Source organism: Camelus dromedarius, chromosome X (assembly GCF_036321535.1).
Source record: "Camelus dromedarius isolate mCamDro1 chromosome X, mCamDro1.pat, whole genome shotgun sequence".
NCBI lineage: Eukaryota > Metazoa > Chordata > Mammalia > Artiodactyla > Camelidae > Camelus > Camelus dromedarius.
In genome coordinates this window covers 49,806,389-49,827,775 of record NC_087472.1, presented here as the reverse complement: position 1 = coordinate 49,827,775, position 21,387 = coordinate 49,806,389, and the positions used below count along the sequence as shown (strand labels likewise).

Sequence of the window (21,387 nt, the reverse complement as noted above, 5' to 3'; positions counted from 1 at the left end):
TTTCATCCCACAGTCTCATAAAATACCAATGTTCATGTCAAAGTTCTCAATTTTTCAGTTCTTTCCTATTCAATTAATGCATACTAGAGAAAAAGCAAATGAACATGAATATAAACAAAAAAATCTATTTTGAAAAAGATCTTAATGGTAAACTAGTTTTGTTAAACAGGATATAAGAAAGAAATACACTGGAGTAATTACATCCTTATGTTTCCTAACAATGCAACAGAGTTAGTTCAGGGAATGCTCGCAAAAATTTCTAGTAGTGCAGTTGGATTACCATCTTGAACTTAATGAGTTTCATTATAATTCTTAGAAAAATTAAAGACATTCATAACTTGAATTCTAATGTTTGTACCTTGATTCTGCTTAGATGCTACATTATTAATCGATTAACACATTTAAGGTATGAACAACTATTTTTTCCTCCCTATATTTCCTGCTTTTCCTTTTACCTGTTTCCTTATATAGGTTACTCTGAATTCATTCCTTCTTTTTAAATCAGAGAGGTTGACTGTGTTATTTTTTAAAAATTCAGATTATTTTCCAAATTGGTTTATTAATCTTCATACCTCTCATAAGTCTCTTGCAAGGGTCAACTTTAGAGTTGTTTTTTTCTCTTCTTTGTCAAATACAACTTTCACTTACAGTGGGTGTTCAGTGAATATTTGTGGCTAAAGATACTTCACTTCCCTGCCGTGAGCAGACACTAAGTCACTCACAGTTCTAAACAGACATTCATGTGCATATAAATATATGTACGTATACACATGTATAGGAAAATTTTACTAGTTTCTTATATGAAATGTGGAAAATTATCTGATTGACCAGGGTAGAGGTAAGGAAAGTATCAATGGATAATCCTCAAATTATTTAAATCTGCCTGGAAAATGCTCAAAGGCATTTTAAGATCTATCTATAAAATTCTTACAAGCTGTTGTTATTGTTGTTTTGAAACATATGATAAGTAGGATTTCTACTCAGAATTTGTACAATAACAATGTGCACATTTAAAAGTGATAAAAGTGACAAGTATAATTACAGTAGCAGGTTGACACAGTAGAGTATGGTTATGCAGGTCTAGTATTACTTCCGCTCTTTGTATGTACTTGGCCAAGTCAGTTTATCTCTCGGGCCTTACTGTCCTCGTGGTTAAGTGGAAGGGGTGAAATCAGATCATTTACAAGACTTCTTTTTTGTAACACTTTTACTGTGGTATGATTCCTGTATAGTAAACTACACATTTTTAGATGTACAATATGATGAATTTTGATAGATGTATACACCCATGAAACCACCACCATTACAAGATGACTTCTAGTTCTGAAGTTTTATGAATCTGACTCTGTACTCATCAGCCATGATTCTTTTAATGATGACAGATTAAAAACAAACTTGCGACATTACAAATGTGAATGTAAAACCAAAATGAATGCTTGCAGAAAAAAGGAGGAAATATACTCCTCAAACTTCTGAGATTATCGCACAGCATTCACCCTATACGAGTAGGCAAAACTGTTCAAAATGCATTTAAAGAAACTTTATGTATAGGCTAGTCAACAGGTGCATTTTGTTGTGCAACCTAACTAGGACTAAATAATTTATGTATATAGGAATCAATGCAGCTCATAACTTGCCTTTCATATAGGCTTAAAGGCCAAATGCCATTTATATAATATAGTCTAAGTAAAAATATATGACTGTGTCAGTAAGATAGAAAAGGTCAGTAACACATTTTCTTTATGATACCAAGTGAAAAACTGAGTTTGATGCCATATGGTACACAATTTGGTTGCTGAATCCAACCATGAAAAACCCCAGAGTAACTCCAGGGTCAGCCTGCACTTTCTCAAAAGAATTTAATGAAACAAAACAAACAAAAAAATCCCCCTTGAATGCCAACTTAAGATCATGAGGAAAAGTAAGTCTACTTGTAAGATCAAATTCGTGCTTCATGACAATACTAATAAAAATAATTTATATAGTCACATTTTTAAAAAACAAAAAAGGAAAAAGGCACCAATGATTGTTTTAAATCATTATCTAAACTCATTTTTATAAAAAGCATATAACATTTTCTTTATAGGATTGTAAAAGCAGAAAAGATTATATGAACCAGTACCTACACAAAATTCTTGATTATCCATATATATATATACATACATACACACACACACATATACATAGATACATAGGGGTGTATATACATATACATGTATATATATATTCACACTATGTATTTATATATGTATAATCGTATCACAGATAAATAACATCCTGTAACATCAAATCCCAGAATAAAACAGCTGCTACTGATGGATTATGTACCAAAAAAAAAAAAAAAAAAATCTCAAGCTGCCCAGAATATTTTTAAGCATTATAAAGAGTGTGAACTTGGATGTCAAATGGAAGGGCTACAGAGATGATGTTTTTCTCCTTTCCAAATTACTTTAAAAGAAAATAAATTCCATAATAGATACATTTAGAATATAAGAAAGGATGAGTAGACAATAAAAATGTAAGGTATGTTCTGAAAGATGAACTATGTGTGTGAAAAACAGAACTTGTTCAGCTTTGCAAAACACAATAAATTCCAAATATTTAACTATCTTAAAATTTGAATCAAATTACCTGAAAGAAGAGGAACTAAATTGATTAATAATTTTTTAAAATGTAATATTACTACCTTAAAAAAGATAAAATAAGTAGACTAACCTAGGGTTGCTTAGAAGAGCCCTACATTAATGGATAACAATGATTTGCTATCAGCATACCAAAATACCAACTTAACCAATACTGACCTCTGTTTATATTGCAATTACAGTAACATCTCATTTATCCAGAAGTCTTTTACATACAATTAAGAACCAGAAGTGTGCCCTACCCCAAAGAAAAGCTTTCCAGCACTCTAGGTAGCTGTTACAATGCTCATAGACTAACAGGACCACTTGCTCAGAATTTGTTTATGTTAACGTCATATGCAATTTCAACAAGATCGGCTCTCTTGTTTCCTGGCCCTCTGCAGATTCCAAGTAGCCAACAAAAGGGAAGGGAAGTCAGTGGAAAGTGCTGCCAGAAAGAAACATCCTGAAAGTTACATGAAAACAGCTGGAGAAAGACATATAAAATGTAGATGCAAGAAATAATAAAAGCATGACAGTAGAGGGTCACTTAGCATAGGAACAAATATGCCTAAACACTTCAATGGTCCTCAAGGGCATAGTTGGATTATAATGAAATACAATAATGTTCACAATATCCCTAAATTATAAGAAAAAGGTGAAAATGTTTCAAATACTGGGTGTAGTATGGCAAGGAAATGTGTGAAACATGCTAAGAAGATAATTATTTAAGAACTTCATTCCTAAAAGAAAAAAACTATATATGTATATTTGGGGGGGTAATTAGGTTTTTATTTATTTATTTATCTTTAATGGAGGTACTGGGGAATTGAATCCAGGACCTCCTGCATGCTAGGCATGCACTCTACCACTGAGCTACACCCTCCCCCGACCATTCCTAAAATATTTCAATCCCAAAAGGATTTCAGCTCTCTGAAGAATACATTTGGGGAGATTACAGCACACTAGGGGGTACTACATAAATGATGTATTATAGGCCAGGATTTACAAGCTAATGGATATTTCTAACTAGCTCTCAAACTTTTCCTATCTAACCTCAATTCCATCGTAATGGAAACTCATTTAACTAATCACCTAAGGTATTTTTATTTTGAACAAAAGGCATTTCCAATTTCCTTAGAAGGCATCTCTACTAGGCATTTCTGGTCTATACGCAGATCAGAAGTCTGCTTTTGGAGCATGAAATTATTCTGAAATAAATGCGGGATAACAGGCTCAGCTCACCAAGACATGTTTCCAAGGGTATCCATCCATGTTTTGGAACATACCTCTATGGTTCCCAATGTTCTCTCTACTCTTAAGTGCCATACACTGTTCACATGAATTTAATCCAATAACAACCCTGAGGTAGATACTATCATCATCCCTATTTTAATGATAGGGAAGTTGAGGCACAGAGAGCTTAACTAATTTGCCTAAGGTCAATCAGACAAGTATGTAAAAGAGCAGGGATTTGAACCTAGCCTATGTTCTCAACTACCACACACTACTGTGCCATTAGAATGCATCTTTCTTTTCAGTGAACTATTTAGTTGCCTTGCAAGTACCTTTCATATACACCATTCCCATACCTTATGGAGGTAAACTTCAATTGCACACTTATGGCTTTACAAATTCTAAATAAAGCCAGATTTAAGCCATGAAAAATCCTTAAGTTAGGAGACTAAAAAGTGAAAGTAAATTTAAGGTATTTTAATGTTTTAAGCACATTCTTGGCTACATACTTAAGACTACGGTGTGGTGCAGTATTTGCACAGCACTGGATGAAGAATTAAAAAGTCTAGCCAGAATGGTGTTATTTTGATTTCAACCTATTTTTTTCCCCACTAAGTCATGTATCTTTTTCTGTAAAGGAGATTTAAATGATTAAATAATAAAATTAATGCTTTCAATAGTCTTTTAAAAATGTCTAAAACATGATTTGTAAAAAGAAAAAGTAAAATTATTTAAAAATTGAAAAGATTGAGAATTATATATCCTAGCTTATTACATGATGCCTAAAACGTTAATATGAGATTCTCTTTGACAAAGACTACAAAATGAATTTTATGTATACTTCACTGAATGTAACACAGCAGTTGAATATTTAATATAAAGTACCATAGTATTGGTCAATACTATGAATTTTACTGAATTATACTGTAAAAGGTCACAAATTTCTAACCTGTTCTCAATGGGTAGAAAGTCAAAGCTGGCTGACTGAAGAATGGGTGAGTTTGAGCAGTAAGTAGGTACTGAACAGAGGGAAAGATAAACTATCAGAATTAGTCAACGAGTATTTAGTATGCGCTCAGAAAGAATAACATAAAACCTTCATTAACTAAGAGCAGAGTACCTGTGACAAATTTAAATTTCTTCATCTTCTCACGTTTAAGTGGGGAAAAACACCTTTGAAATCAGTAACATCCTTAAAAGGAAAATAAATCTTTATATACAGATTGCTACAACTAATGAAGAATGGACTATACTTGATTTAGACTTCAATAAAACCCAGTATTTAAAGTAAAAAAGACTTAAATTACTACTAAACAATTCCTGTTTTTCTCTAAAAGCCATAATTTTGTCATGTCTTATACACAAGCTAATTTGCACATAAATAATATATCTTTAAAATTCATTTCACTGTTAAACAACTGAACTATAAATCACCCAACTTCACATCATTTACTTTCTATAAATTTCATTTTATTAACTATGAGGAATGAGTACAAGACACAAAGACTCACTGGTATATATATTTTGATTATGTTTGATTTACTCAGGTATAACTGCATTAGTTACAGTGGTTGCCAACACTTGTCTTTCAGTGATTCTTCCAACAGGAAGAATGATGAGTTTAGTTTATGATTCCATCATTACAGCCTCAATTTTTAGGGCAAGTGAAGGCTTTTGGTTCCACTCAGCTGGCAATACGGATCATATGCTCATCATTTATACGACAGGACCAAGTCTAGCTGTATTTGTCTACTTAATCTTAAGTAACAGATTTAAGGGACAATAAACCACAATAAAACCCACTTAATGACTAAAAAATATCACATGTATACAATATTTAGAATTTATTCTTCTTAATACTATAATATTTTATTTTTTGGTTTCTACAAAATGATGAGTACATGAATGATCATTAACAGTTCAACATCGTAATTAGTGTGAATATGAGAATTTGACAACACAACTCATCTAGATGTATAAAAACAAGAACATTCAGACAGAATAGTAAAAAATCTTCTCTCAAGAATCCTAATTTAGACAAATTCTTCTGAAGATACTTTTTTTTCCAAGTATGAGTAATATCAAATTCCATAACACTCCTCCCTCAAAAAGTGGGTTCTTACACCATAAATATTCAGCACTTTCACTTTTTGGTGCTTGACCTGAGAAATAATGAAAAACTTCTGTGAAGAAAGAACTGTGTAAATTTTTAAAAAACCTATTCTATTGTGTTCAGGATATATGCTTTATTCAAAAGGTTCAGGAAAAAAGACAAAACTCTTAAAAGATATTTAGAAATAAAAGTGGAGAAGAGAAGGACTATGTACCATTGTAAGCTAAGAAATCTATCAACAACCAGGGAGCTTCAAGAGGGAAATAAAATGAGCTGGGAACAGGTTTGGATACAGAAAATAAACACATGGCATATTCCTTTTTTTCTTTTTTCTGACCTGAAACAAAAAACGCAGGAGAAACAAAAAGAGTGGTTTAAAATCTTCTGTTATATGATCACACCAGTATTGTTTCAGAAGACAAACTAATTACCAAGAGCAGAACAGCTTGTGATGAGTTGTGACATCAATGATTCTCAATTAGGGCAGCATTAGGAAAATATACTTTAAAAAAAATTGAAGTATGGTCAGAGGGTGTGGAGAAAAGGGAACCCTCTTACACTGTTGGTGGGAATGTAATCTGGTGCAGCCATTATGGAAAACAGTATGGAGATTCCTGAAAAGACTGAAAATAGACTTACCATATGATCCAGCAATCCCACCCCTGGGCATGTATCTGAAGGAAGCTCTAATTTAGAAAGATACACGCACCCCAATGTTCACAGCAGCACGATTTACAATAGTCAAGACATAGAAACAACCTAAACATTCATCAACAGATGACCAGATAAAGAAATAGTGGTATATTTATACAATGGAATACTACTCAGCCATAAAAAATAAGGAAAATACACTGTTAAAGACTTACTATCCAAGTTATAAATTACTCCTGAAAGTCTGTGAACAGGCCCAAAACATAAGAAAAGGAATAAGAAAAAGGAAGCCAAACTTTAATTAAGTAATAAAAGCAAGTGAATGATGTTTCCACTTCAGTGTATCTCTTAAATCTTGTTATATATCATATTGAGCATTAACTCTTGTTATAACTATTAACTAGGAGTTTTTAAGTAGTGCATGTTATTATAGGAAGAAAGCCCACAAGATTGAAAAATGAACATCAACTTCTTTTTTCCTCTGGAACAAGGCAACTTATAAATAATAAATTCAAACTTTCCTCTTTGAGTCACCCTTCCTGGTGAGACTAAAAAAACAAAGCCATCCATTTGTCTATACTGCTGGTTTTAAATTTATAAATTGATTAAGTAAAGATCAGTGAGATAATTTAATTGCAAAAAAACAAAGTGAGAAAGCTGGAGTTGGGAGAGGGCTTTGAAAGAAAGAGTATCTCAGCCATTTTGCTTAAAATAATGTCACATACATTATCAAACATGTATTCAGGACAGGTGGCTTTCTGCACCATTGAGGGTGTTGGATTTGTATAGGACCTTTCTAAATTCTTTAGACTAAACCCCTGCCCCAATTTCTAATGAAGAAATCAAGATCCGAGAAATCAGAAATTTGCTCAAGGTCACAAAACAAATTAGAAGTAATTCTGTAGACTCTTGGGCCAATATGCTTTCCACTATGCCAGTATTCTCCTTAAATTTCCTATAAAGTCAAGTTGGAAATGAATTCTGACACTAGGTACATGAACTGAAAAGCAAATATCTTGTTAAAAGAATTCTTCGCTTCAATTTCATGACATATTAAGACAGAATGTTTTAAAATCCTTTGTTTTTCATTTGGTAGGTAAAAATGTTTCCAAAAAATTTTATTTTTTAACTTTAAAGTTAGAAAATGTCACTCTAAAAAATAAGACTTTGCATAAATGTTTTTTAATGTACCTATTAATGCACATATATGTGTGTACGTATGTATATGTAAACTCACAAATATATTCATTCCTCACAATATAAGATTAGTTCAAAAATTTTACTCCTAACAGAAAACTTAAGCAAACTTTACATTATCATTATGATTAATATGAACCCTCCAAGTTTCTTATATCCCACTTTGAAGGCCAGGACCATGTCCCATATTTTTCTTGAAGTTTTCCTAGATTATTTTAGACCACAATGACCTCTCCTCCATTTAACACTTATTGCTTCTATTCTTTATGCTACTTTGCTTTGCCTACTGTGTTGTTTTTGTTTTGTTTTTAGTTTATTTGTTGTTGCTTTTCTCTTCCCCAGTAAATTTAAAGCTTCCTGAGTTTATGCACTATTTATCACTTTCTGTCTTACTCCCAAGACCTAGGGCAATGCCCCCTACTTACCCTATGCTTTAAAAAATACTTAATGAACTAAGAAACATACTTGCAACACAAAAGTCCAAGGATTTATAACCTTAATGTTTATATTGCTCTTATTAAGTTGATAAGAAAAGAATAAGCAATACAACAGACAAATGAAATGAATAAGGGATTCATAAAAAACCATATATATCCAATAAGGAGTATGAAAGGATGTTCAACTTCATGAATTATTAAATACAAATTTAAACAAAATACCACTTTCTACTTTCAAATTGGCAAAGGAATTTTGATAATACCCAGTGCTCTTGTTTGTTTGGAGAAACACACATGTTTCTGGAACTTCAATTTCTAGAAAGATGGAATAAAGATACTTTTCCCTGTTCTTCTTGCTAAATACAGCTAAAAATTTTGGACATAATATATAGTACAAACATAAGAAAACTCTGAAGTGGAGAGAAGAAAGCAGACCAGGTAGGGACTTTGGGGCCAAAGGAACAAGATGGCATAGTTCCCTGGGTTTTCTTTTTGCCTCATTTATCCCACACTGGTTACCAGAGAAACTGGCAACCCAGAAACATCAATGGGCTCAGATGACAAAAAACCCCAACAAAAGCCAGCTCTCTGTAGTCAAAAGAGCAGGAATGGGGCAATCTAGCAAGACAGACAAATTTTAGACAATTGTTCTACTATAGCCAAACACTACAGGAAAAAAAAAAAAAACAGAGGCCTACCTCTATACTCACCATTAAAGGCTGAATGGGGATTCGAGGCTTCCATTCTTCACCAGGCTCTAATGAGGTGCCCTAATCTCCCTGTGGTGTGGTGTCAAAAAAGGCCAAGCAGGGAGGCAGGTCTTTCATTCCTACCAGCAGAAACAGTCTCATCCTCTACAGTATCAGTAGAGATCGTAGCAGGATCCTGGATTTCCACCCTTACCCAGCAGTGATGAGGCACCACTCCCCAGCCCCACAGGGGTGGTGTCAGAGGAGGCCAAATGGAGAATGAGGGTTCTTACCATTGCCTGAGTAATGAGGCCACACTGCGTTCCCATGGAGCTAGTGAAGGCCATGTTGGGAGCAGTTACAAGGCACTCGAGCTCCTCCTAGCTAAGGTGGAGTCAGTGGAGGACTAGTAAGGAGTCAGCACTACAATTACTCAGCAGTAATAAGGAAGTTCTCCAACCTCTAGGTACCAGCAGAGACCAAGTGGGGAACCAGGACTTCTACCACCAACTGGTAGTAACAAGGTAGAAATCCCTTTCCCCACTAGAGCAGTGTCAGAGGAAGCCTAAGAATAAGATCTAAGTTTCATTATGTAATAACAAAAATGCATGGGTCTCAACCAAAATTACACTTTACACCAAGAAACAGGAAAACCTCAACTTGAATGAGAAAAGACAATCGGCAGATGGCAACATGACACAGCTGTTGTAGTTATCTGAAGATTTAACACAGCCATCATAAAAATGCATCAATGACCAATTATAAACATGAGGGAAACAAATGAAACAACAGTCTCAGCAAAGAAGGAGAAAGCCTTGGCAAATAAATAGAAGATTTAAACAAGAACCAAACGGAAGTTTTTACATTAAAAATATAATAATTAAAATTTAAAAACTCAATTGATGGGTTCAACAGCAGAATGGAATGCACAGAGGAAAGAATCAGTGAACTTAAAAGTAGAACCATAGAAATGGACACAATACGAACAAAAGAGAGAAAATAGACTATATGAAAATGAACAGAAATACATGTAGTTGGGGCTCTTCTTGCTCTTTGTACTATCTTAGTATTGTTATCACTTTGGCTATATTTCTTCATATAATCCATTTATGTCTAGTAGGGTACATTGCTCTAAATAGGTATAAATATTTTTGAATTAAAAAAATTAATAGAATCTCAGAGACATGTGGAACTACAGTGAAAGATCTAATAGTCATGTCACTGGAGTCCCAGAAGGAAAAAGAGGGTTGGATGAAAAATACTCAGAGAAATAAAGGATGAAATTTTCCCAAATTTGACAAAAGATATAAACCTACAACTTCAAAAAGCTGCATGAATTTCAAATAGAATAAATCCAAAGAAATCCATGCCAAGACACATCATAATTGAACTTCTAAAAATTAAAGACTAAGAAAAAAATCTTGAAAGCAGAGTGAGAGAAAAACAAAAACATTACCTATAAGAGAAAATCAATTCAAATAACAGCAGACTTCTCATGAGAATCCATGGAGGCCAGAAGTATGGCTTACCATGGAACATTATTTCACAATAAAAAGGAACGAACCATTGATACATGCAAAAAGTTGGATGAGACTTAAAAAAATTACACTGAGTGAAAAAAGTCAATCTTAAGATTATATGCTGTATGATTCCTTTTACATGATATTGTCAAAATGACAAAATTATTGAGATGGAAGACAGATTAGTAGTTGCCAGGGACTAGTTAATGAGTATGGGGAGGGAGGGACCGGCTGTGGCTATAAAAGGACAACACCAGGGATCCTTGCGGTGATGGTCACAAGAACCCATACACAGGATAAAATCGCATACATATATTGTACCAATGTCAAATTCCTGGTTTGGATATTGTACTATAATTTGGTAAAATGTAACTATTGGAAGAAGCTGGATGAAGGGTACATGGGACCTCACTGTACTATCTTTGCAAATTTCTATGAATCTATAATTACTTCAAAAAATATCTATACACTTTGACCAAATAATTCCGCTCAAAAAAATCCACAAAAAATATTTAAAAAATAATGGATGCTTACAAATATTTACTTATAAAGATGGTTGGTTTCTTTTTTTACAGGACTATTAAGTAAAATTTTTCAAAACAATGTCAACATGGAGGGATAAAATTAAAATGGCATATCCACAATCACTGAAAATGATACCCTAGACATGCAAAAAGGTTTTTTTGTATTGTCTTTTTAAAAAGTAGTTTATAAAACAAAATATAAATAGTATTGCTTTTTTATGAAAATACATAAGCATGTACATACAAAAAAAGACAAAGAAACATACACCAAGTGTTTATCATTTCTAGGCAGAGGGATTATAGTAATCTTACTTTTCTTTTTTACATCTTCCAAATTGTCAACAGTGAGTATGTATTATTAGACTGGGAATGCAAAATATTTCCCATAGAAAAAAATTTATAAAAATAAATTTATAAATATATTCACAGACATAAAATAAATATAATTTAGAAAACCAAAAATGAGTGCAGTTTTATTTTATATTTAAGATGCTAAGATAAAAAGACATAAAAAACTGGCTAAAGTAATAGGGGAAAAATAATAAGGCTAATGTCATGGTAAAGATTTACCAATATCACAAACACTATAAAAGGAGAAAAACCTCTGAGCTACTTTTTCAAATGAAAATTTAGGATTATAGCAATACTGGGTAAGTTTTCTTCCCTCTCCCTGCTGGCATCAAACTTCCACTTCTCTTTGTTTCACCACAGTTTTGCTACCTTTTAGTAAGTAGTAGCTCTACACTTGAAAACACAGTCAAGTTTTCCTTGACTAGGTCAAACTAGATTAATCTTCTGCTTCTCACAATTCATGTTAACATTTTTAGTATAACTTAACATAAAGTTTACAGAATTAAAAAAAATCCTAGCTAATGATATTATTATATTTCCCTCCTATGAGTCTCTAGAGTCTAGCTTGTTGGTACCTCTCTTGTGGTATTTTAATACTCTGCCTCTTACAGATACCTTTGTGTTTGTCTTATCTGTCCCACTAGATTCTGAGTCCTCCAAGTTCAGGGCCTATATTGTATTCATGTTTACCTATCCTGAAATGCCTAACAGAGTATATTGTGCTCAGTTAATACTGTCTTGTTCCATTAGATGTGCAGTAAGATCATGAGTACTTCAAATCAGGCATGTCAGCCTCCCATTTCTTTATCATCCCTAGTACACAGTTTGGGTCTAGCATAGTGATATCTAGTGTATACTTGCTGATTTCTACTTACTGACACATCTTTAAGAAATATGTTGTGGAAGGCATGGTATCTAACAATGCTGAGACAGAAATTTTGATACACACAGACCAAAGGACAGATAGATTCATTAGTCTACAACTTTAGTCTCATAAAAAAGAAATATGCTTTTCCTTTATAAACTATGATGATAGGGAGGAGGCTACATAGCTCATGGGTAGAGTGCATGCCTAGCATGCATGAGGTCCTGGGTTCAAGCCCCAGTACCTCCATTAAATAAATAGACAAATAACCTTAATTAACTTCACCCCCCAAAAAAGATCAATTAAAAAAACTATGATGATAAAAGAAAAAAAAAAAGAAACAAGGATTTATACATGGTAGAAATTCAGTAATTAGATTAAGAATTCTAGTGAAAAGTAAAGAAGAAAACTAGCAGTAAAGAAAATAAACTTTTATGAAGTATGTTTCTAATAAGTTTAAGAAAAATTAAAGAACTGGAGAGTCACAGAAATTCTTTCACTGGAGAGCTTAACAATAGTGCCTGTGAAGAATTAGCCACAGGAAAGTATTAAATGACTCACTGTATGAACATACACTGTGTGAACAAATAACTGTGAATAAAAATAAAAATTCGGCAAATCTCTATTAACACAACCCTGACAGCTGTAACAATAGCTGTCCCCATTTACTTCCTAAATAAACACAAAGGACAACCAGACTCTACTGTGCTTACATGTGCCTTTCATGCATGTCATTGTAGAGGAACATAACTCAATGACTCGAACAGCAGAAGCTCCTGGTTCCTCTGCTGGCACTGTCAAAATGGAAATCTAAAAAGCAGAAACAAAGTATCAGACACAGCTGTTAGATCTCATTTTCATTCTTCTATCATTAAAGTGTAGCTAACTTCTGGGAAGCAGGGATATAGCTCACTGGTAGAGCACATGCTTAGCATGCACGAGGTCCTGGGTTCAATCCCCAGTACCTCTGTTTAAAAAAAAAGTGTACTGAACTTCCAAAGGAAGTGTCTTTTTTCCAACACTCACTGATGTTTGAAAAAATTTGGCTTGTAGGGTTTAATTTTAGAACAGAATGTGAAACATAAAACATGCACATGTATCTTAATTTCTACATTATTTATATATTTATATGATATACATTGTAGTCATATAATTCATAGACAATAAATATTTCAAATATCTTTGTTTATTAAGTCTTCACTTATTACATATTCTCAAAGGATACGATTATGACTTATTACTTCTGAATTGTATGAACTTTATTGTTTGAAATCAGAATCACATTAAATCAATTTTGATTATTTAGGGGGTTGAGCCAAGATGGCAGAGTAGAGAGACACATAGCTCACCCTCTCCCACAAATACACCAAGAATGACATCTACAAACCCACTGAATCTCACAGAACACCTACTGAACTCTGGCAGAGTGTGTCTCATTTAGAAATACAGGAGGATTCTCACAAAATCTGATAAACAACAAGTTTATACTGTATAACACAGGGAACTATATTCAATATCTTGTGGTAACCTACAGTGAAAAAGAATATGAAAATGAATATATGTATATTCCTATATGACTGAAATATTGTGCTGTACACCAGAAATTGACACAACATTGTAAAGTGAGTATACTTCAATAAAAATATTAAAAAATATTTTTGATTATTCATAATGGCTAAAAATAGCAGTTATAGAATAGTAAAAATTTTAAATGTTACAAATTGCAAAGATACTGAAACAAGCAAAGCATATGTCAACGTTAACCAAAGTACAGCTAAATATACACCAAGATGTTTCAAAATGAATGGCTTCAAATTAATTTAAGGACTCTATTAACATGCATTATGCTGTCCTAGGCACCACTGATAGGCTATATGGCTTTATATTTAAAAGACTTTAAATGACCATCAGGTCAATGTTTCTCTATAGAACCAAAAGTTTCAATATTAATTCTCAATATAATCTTCAATCTGAAGAAACTATATTGTTTCATATAGGAAATACTGCCTAATAATGACTATCTTACTATCATTACTTGTATGTGCATTTTGGGGCTTACAATGTCTCAAAAACTAAGTTCTCCATATTCCCCTTAACTTTCTTTGCTGCTCTCCACGATAAAAAATATACTTTAGCATTAAAGAGAGAGGAGCCACTAAAACATGAATCTGACGTGCAATAATTATCAAATGATTATGACTAAAAATGTGTATCACTGGAAAGGTATCTTAAGGGCTGTACCAACATGTAAGTTCTTCTTTTGTTTCCTACATCTATCACTTATAACTTTTTTTAAACTTTTTTATTGATTTATAATAATTTTACAATGTTGTGTCAAATTCCAGTGTAGAGCACAATTTTTCAGTCATACATGAACATATATATATTCACTGCCACATTTTTTTTTTATCTGTGAGCTACCATAAGATCTTGTATATATTTCCCTCTGCTATACAGTATAATCTTGTTTATCTATTCTACAATTTTGAAATCCTGTCTATCCCTTCCCACCCCCTGCCCCTTTGGCAACCACAAGTTTGTATTCTATGTCTATGAGTCTGTTTCTGTTTTGTATTTATGTTTTGTCTTTTTTTTTTCTTAGATTCCACATATGAGCGATCTCATATGGTATTTTTCTTCCTCTTTCTGGCTTACTTCACTTAGAATGACATTCTCCAGGAGCATCCATGTTGCTGCAAATGGTGATATGTTGTCGGGTTTTATGGCTGAATAGTATTCCATTGTATAAATATACCACCTCTTCCTTATCCAGTCATCCGTTGATAGACATTTAGGCTGTTTCCATGTCTTGGCTATTGTAAATAGTGCTGCTATGAACATTGGGGTGCACATGTCATCCTGAAGTAGGGTTCCTACTGGATATATGCCCAGGAATGGGATTCCTGGGTCATATGGTAAGTCTATTCCTAGTCTTTTGAGGAATCTCCATACTGTTTTCCATAGTGGCTGCACCAAGCTGCATTCCCACCAGCAGTGTAGGAGGGTTCCCCTTTCTCCACAGCCTCTCCAGCATTTGTCATTTGTGGACCTTTGAATGATGGCCATTCTGACTGGTGTGAGGTGATACTTCATTGTAGTTTTGATTTGCATTTCTCTGATAATTAGTGATATGGAGCATTTTTTCATGTGTCTATAGATCATTTGTGTGTCTTCCTTAGAGAATTGCTTGTTTAGGTCTTTTGCCCATTTTTGGATTGGCTTGTTTGCTTGTTTCATATTAAGTTGTATGAGCTGCTTATGTATTCTGGAGATCAAGCCTTTGTTGGTTTCATTTGCAAAAATTTTCTCCCATTCCGTAGGTTGTCTTTTGTTTTACTTATGGTTTCAATTGCTGTGCAGAAGCTTGTAAGTTTCATTAGGTCCCATTTGTTTATTCTTGCTTTTATTTCTATTGCTTGAGTAGACTGTCCTAGGAGAACATTTTTGAGATGTATGTCAGATAATGTTTTGCCTATATTTTTTTCTAGGAGGTTTATTGTATCTTGTCTTATGTTTAAGTCTTTGATCCATTTTGAGTTGATTTTTGTGTATGGTGTAAGGGAGTGTTCTAGCTTCACTGATTTACATGCTGCTGTCCAGTTTTTTCAACACCATTTGCTGAACAGACTGTCTTTATTCCACTGTATATTCTTGCCTCCTTTGTCGAAGATTAGTTGACCAAAATTTATAACTTTTTTTAACTGAGATACAATCAGGGACCCCATATCACAGCACCTTCCATCTCCTCAACGCTGAGAAGGAAATTTGTCTTAAACCTCACCAAGATTATAAAAGCCATCAAAAAAGTCTCCTTCAACCTTTTAATATCACTTTCATAAAATGTATCTAGACCTACACCTACTCTTTCCTCTAAGTCTCATCATTTTATTTATGCTTCAAAAATTTAAAAAGAGGTGGGGAAAACCCATATAGGAAACAAAGAGGCTGTGCGGGGCATGGATTTAAATGAGACAAGATGAGAGGCGGGATGGCCAGTTAGCAAGAAAAGGCGATGAGTTCTGAACCTGGAGCAGTGAGAAGAAGGACCAAGAGGAAGAGCAGACTGGAGCAACTTTGAGGAAGTTACAGTGACAAGAACCTGGAGGCTCATGAGATGTCAGAGATGGGAGGAAGAAGTTGTTGTTGTTGGAAGGATGTCAGCACTATTTATAGGTAGGCAACACTGGATGAGTAGTTTTGAGAGGAAGATGGTGAGTTCAGCTCTGAGTATGTTCAGTTTGAGGGTCCCTTGGTATAGGTGTCCAGTAGGAAATTGGGCATGTGGGCCAATGGTCCTGGGAGATATAGAAAAGGCTGGCTGTCACCAACTTATATGCAGAGTTGGAACCATGAGAGTACATGGTGTCAAACAGCAAGTGTGCACAGAGGAAGGGGCATGGTAGGCTGAAGTGAGAACGTTGAGGAGGCCCAATCTTTAAGAGGAGGATAGAGCCCACAAAGGAAGCAGAGAGCACAGTGTCATGGAAGCCAAAGGAGTATTGAATATCAAGAGAAAGGGAATCATCAACATTGTCAAATATATCAGCAAAGACCTAGAAGACAAAACCAAATAATGACCTGTGGCCCTGACTGTGATGAAGTTGTTAATAAACTTACCAAGAGAAACTGGTAGGAATGTGAGGGAGAAGCCAGGTTGGTCTAGAAATGAATGAGAGGTAAGGAGCTGGAGGCAGCAAGTAAAGATACCATTTCAAAAATGTTGAAAGAGCATGGGGAGAGACTGGATACTACCTGTAGATGCCAGTAGACTCAAGGGAGCATTTTTCTGTTTGTTTGGGGTTTTTTTATTCTAAGTTTTGGAACAGAAAATGCTAATACACATATACAGGTTGAGGGGAAGGTGCCAACAGTGGGGAGAGGCTGAAGATGCAGGAGAGAGCCAGTATCCAGGGTGATGTGTGCACATGTGTGTGTCAAGGGTACCTGTGAAAGGGACTGGCCTTGGACAAGGAGGGGAGCCCCCATAAAGTGGTGGGGGAGAAGTGAGAGGGCTAAGGGTGGGTAAAATAGTGAAGACTTGGACTAGGCTCTGAGAGGAGAGGGAGCTGTCTGAGGCCAGTGACGAGCTACCTGGTGGTGGGCAGAGAGGGGCCAGCTGGATGAGGCTGGTGCTTCCAACACTGTGGTGGTGCCAGTCTGTCTGGTTGTGTGGTCTTCTCAGTAAGCCCTGAGTGATTCAGGTGGAGATGAAAGCCTCATCCAGGGGTGGGACTTTCTCTGTGGGTGCAGCAGAAGAACATGGTGACATGGGAACTGAAGGTATTGGAGGAACAGCAGTTCAGAAGATCCACCACGTGGTCTAGGACACGGCACAGTAAGAGGGCAGAAGGGAGCTGGTAATCTGGGAGGAAACAGAGGGAACAAGGAATTGGAGGTCTCTTAATGGGTCAATGAGCAGCTGGGTGGGGGTAAGAGAATGAAAGAGCTGGAAGGATCGGAGCAGATCAATGCCACTGTAAACCCATGACCTTCAGCCTCAACTGGACCCATCAACATGACCCAGCCATCTGACCACGAGACAGGTCTCTTTCCAACTCCCCACACTTATCATTTTACACCTTTCCTTGAGCTTTGACCCATCCCCACACTCACACCCCCATTCTGAGGAGATGACCTCACCTTATAATTTAAGAAGTAAATATAACCCATCAGATGGGAACTCCCAAACCTACCAATGGTCCTGCATTCACCCTCTTATTTCAAGGGGTCTCACATCCCATCTAAGGGCAATGCTTTTCACCTGTTCTCTGAAACCTATCCTCCCCAGCCTTTACCTGGATCTTGCTGCATCAATCACCCTCCTTTTCCCCTGGGTATCTTCCATTTCTCCCTCTCTACTGGCTCCACCCCCATCAGTTGAAAGACATTCTAATATTTTAAAGAAATGCCCTCTTCACTTCCACATCCCTCTTCAGGAATCACTTCCTCTCTCTTCCGCTTCACAGATTAGCTTCTTTAGAGTTGTCTCTATTTGCTCTCTTGAGTTTTCTGCCTCTCTGTTACTCTTCGACCCATTCACAAAGCTCATGGTTACCGGGAGAGGAAATTTATGATAGCTGCTATAGCATATCTCGCTCACACTTGTATTGCTGAATTGTCATTGCTATTTATCCATCTGTATCTGTATCCTCCAGACTGCAGGCTATGAAGGCATGGATGCTATCATGGTCAGCATTATCTCCTCAGAACCTAGTAGCTGGCTGGCATGCAAAAGGCACTCTCTGTTTCCTGAATGATTAAATGGAAGCATTTGCACTCACACGTATAACAAATATGTTTGGTTTATGTAACAGAAAGAGTCCAAGTTAAGGAAATTTAGGGAACCTATTTTTAGCAGCAGCATATAGAATAGGTCTGACAGTCACACTTCTAAGCTTATTTTCTCAGTCCCTGTAAAATATGGTCAGAAGGAGAGGGGGACAAATTCTGGAATTTAAGTGTTCGGACTGAGGAAAAACCACAGGCATAAAGACATTCCTACAGAATTAGGGGTTTCAAGGAGGAAAAGGGTACTGAAATGAACAATGGTGATGAGGAAATGTCAGAACTGAAAATCTGTGTTGATTCTCATTCACTTCAGACCCCTAGGGGTGGGCTTACAACCACTGCTGTAGTGTTGGTTACCATAAAGCTTTTTCCTCCAAGATTTTAAAATGTTTTTAAATGTTTCTCTTCCCATAACATTATATTTTCAATGTCAGAAACAGTTGTGGAAAACTAGGATCAGTTCAATTTTCCTAGAATAAATCTGTTACATAAGACACAATTCTTTGCTCTGCTGAAAGGAAATCTTTAAGAAACCAAGATTATTACATAACATCATTTTTTAAAAAAATCCATTAACATATTAGCACATTTGGCTTAATATATTTTACTTCACCAATATTGATTTTTACCTATTACTATGTAGATTAAGTTAGCAACATGTTATTAAAGAGTACAGGACTGGAGTTACCTGTTGATCTGAATCTGTTTTTAGTACAGATCTATCTGTAATCAAGACTGCCCTGGAGATCTGCCTGTAATGCAGAAAACAGTTAATCAGTGATTCAGATTCCATGGATAAATTTCATTTATATAACTATGCAACCACCAGAAGGCATGTTTCAAAGATATAAGTCATGATAAAAGTGTCACCTCCCCAAACCAAGTCAAGTTCTGCTTTAATCTTTTCTTGGCTCATGAAAGGAGGCGTGACCTGCAGACAGACCCCAGCTGATGCAAGAGTCAAAATGAAGCTAGGCTCCCTCCAAACCAGACCTTGTAAGAGAAGAGTGGTAACATGTTGAATATATCTTTGGTTTGGTATCCATCTGCATCTTACTTGAAGAACAGAATCATACAGAAGCATCAGTGTAATCACCTGGATAAATTTCCTAAGTTTCACCTTCCCTTGCAGACTGGCTGGAGGCGTACCTTACCTGTATTGCACACGTGAGCATGTGTTCTCAGAAAAGTAACTATCTTCCACGAGGAAATGCTTAGAGATTATTCTCTGACCAAAGTGATCTATGATTGCTTTACATCTACGAAAAAGATAAGCATAGCAAAAACGTTCTTGTTAATGATTATGGAACGGAGAAAATGAACACTAATCAGCTACCAAGTTTGAATCTAAAGCCAATTTCTTGAAAGACAAGAGTAAAAAAATTGCCTACAATTTCACATTTTTGACAATAAATTATGGAATATGTATTCTTGTTGCTATTTTAAAGTCTTTTAAACTATAAAATAAGTATAGAATAGAACTTAAGTATTTATTTTGAATGTCATTAATAATAAAGAATAAAGTTAGGATGAGTATTATACTATAAGCTTTTCTAATGTTTAGGAACATAGAAGCTTTTCCTTTGTTTAGAAAACAGGCACTCTCTTTTTTTTCTTTTTTCTTTTCTTAACAGATCTAAGAAAAGAGGAAGGAAAAGTTGATTAAATATCTTGTTATATCATTCACAGCCTATAAAGCCACTAAAGACTTTTTATTTTTCTGTTAAGTATTGCTGTCCCTTTTGTTCAAGAATAGCTATCTGGTCACACGTGTGGTAATGTTTTAAACAAACAAACAAAAAAAGGGATAGGGCTTCTTGTAATATCTGTTTCCATTTTACTTCAAAGGATGATGATCATAGAAAGATTTCTTTCAAGTGCTGTTTCCAAATAAGGAAAACACTTATGCATGGACATTATCAGGTCTCTGTCATCTGATATGTGTTGGGACAATGAATCATATGGAACCCTCCATTGACCTTCTTTCAATGTGTCTAGTTAAAAGGATGAAAATTAGAATCCATCTCCTTGCAGTGCCACAAGTTATAAATGTACTTTATAGGGCTCATTATCCAAACTAATGGACTAAGGGCAACATCCTTGAAATGGACTTACCAGCACTGACAAAGCCAGTATGCAGTATTTCAGGAACTATATGCAAATGCCTACATGTTTCCTATATCCTTCTAGAATGGAAATACCACAATTTACTTTTGCCACATTTTCTCCTTTGGGGACTAGAATGATTTTATTAGAAATATACTTATGTGCTGCTCCTCATAAAATACAAGCAAAGAATTTCCAACTTATGCCATATTTTAAAGATACTGGCATATGGCATATTAAAATATGCTGCATCACCCTAAAAAAAGAAGCCAAAGAAGAGATATTTACCAGGCATAAAGGCATTAACAATGAAATGACAAATACCCAAGACCAATAGTGAGAGGAATTTAATGTATATCTCCTAATGGCAGATTATGATACACTGATATTCTTGAATAAATGGCATGTCACTGTTTTCAGGACAGACTATGGTATCTTGTGATGTTAAGATATGCATAATATATTTCTAATCAATTAACTACATATTAATACATACATTACATTACATTAATATTTGTGATTTTCCCCCCTCACCTCCATTTCCTTTCTCTTCCGCACATACGTTTCTATGCATATCTCCTCACGTTTCATTAAACTAGAGTTCTTACTCTATAAAATACTTCACTAAATAAATATAAGGTATTTATACCTATAGTATTTTCCAAAATAATTACTTAAAAACTAAAAGGTAAGTTACTCACTCAGTATCCTGTTTTAAAATATTCACATACAATTTAAAACACAAAGTACTCTGACAATGGAAAAGAGAAATCTGATGCTCCATCATTA

At 34.9% G+C, this 21,387-nt stretch overlaps 1 protein-coding gene across 2 annotated transcripts in view; it reads right to left on the bottom strand.

Moving 5' to 3' along the window:
- CHM (CHM Rab escort protein) overlaps positions 1-21,387 on the bottom strand; it is a 151,114-nt gene that overhangs the window by 15,798 nt on the left and 113,929 nt on the right. For both annotated transcript variants that reach the window (XM_064483002.1, XM_010983756.3), the window contains exons 10-12: positions 19,647-19,751; positions 19,181-19,244; positions 12,918-13,014 (exon numbers count right to left, since the gene is read on the bottom strand). In XM_064483002.1, the coding sequence (XP_064339072.1) occupies positions 12,918-13,014; positions 19,181-19,244; positions 19,647-19,751 (266 nt within the window). The remainder of the gene's footprint in view (positions 1-12,917; positions 13,015-19,180; positions 19,245-19,646; positions 19,752-21,387) is intronic.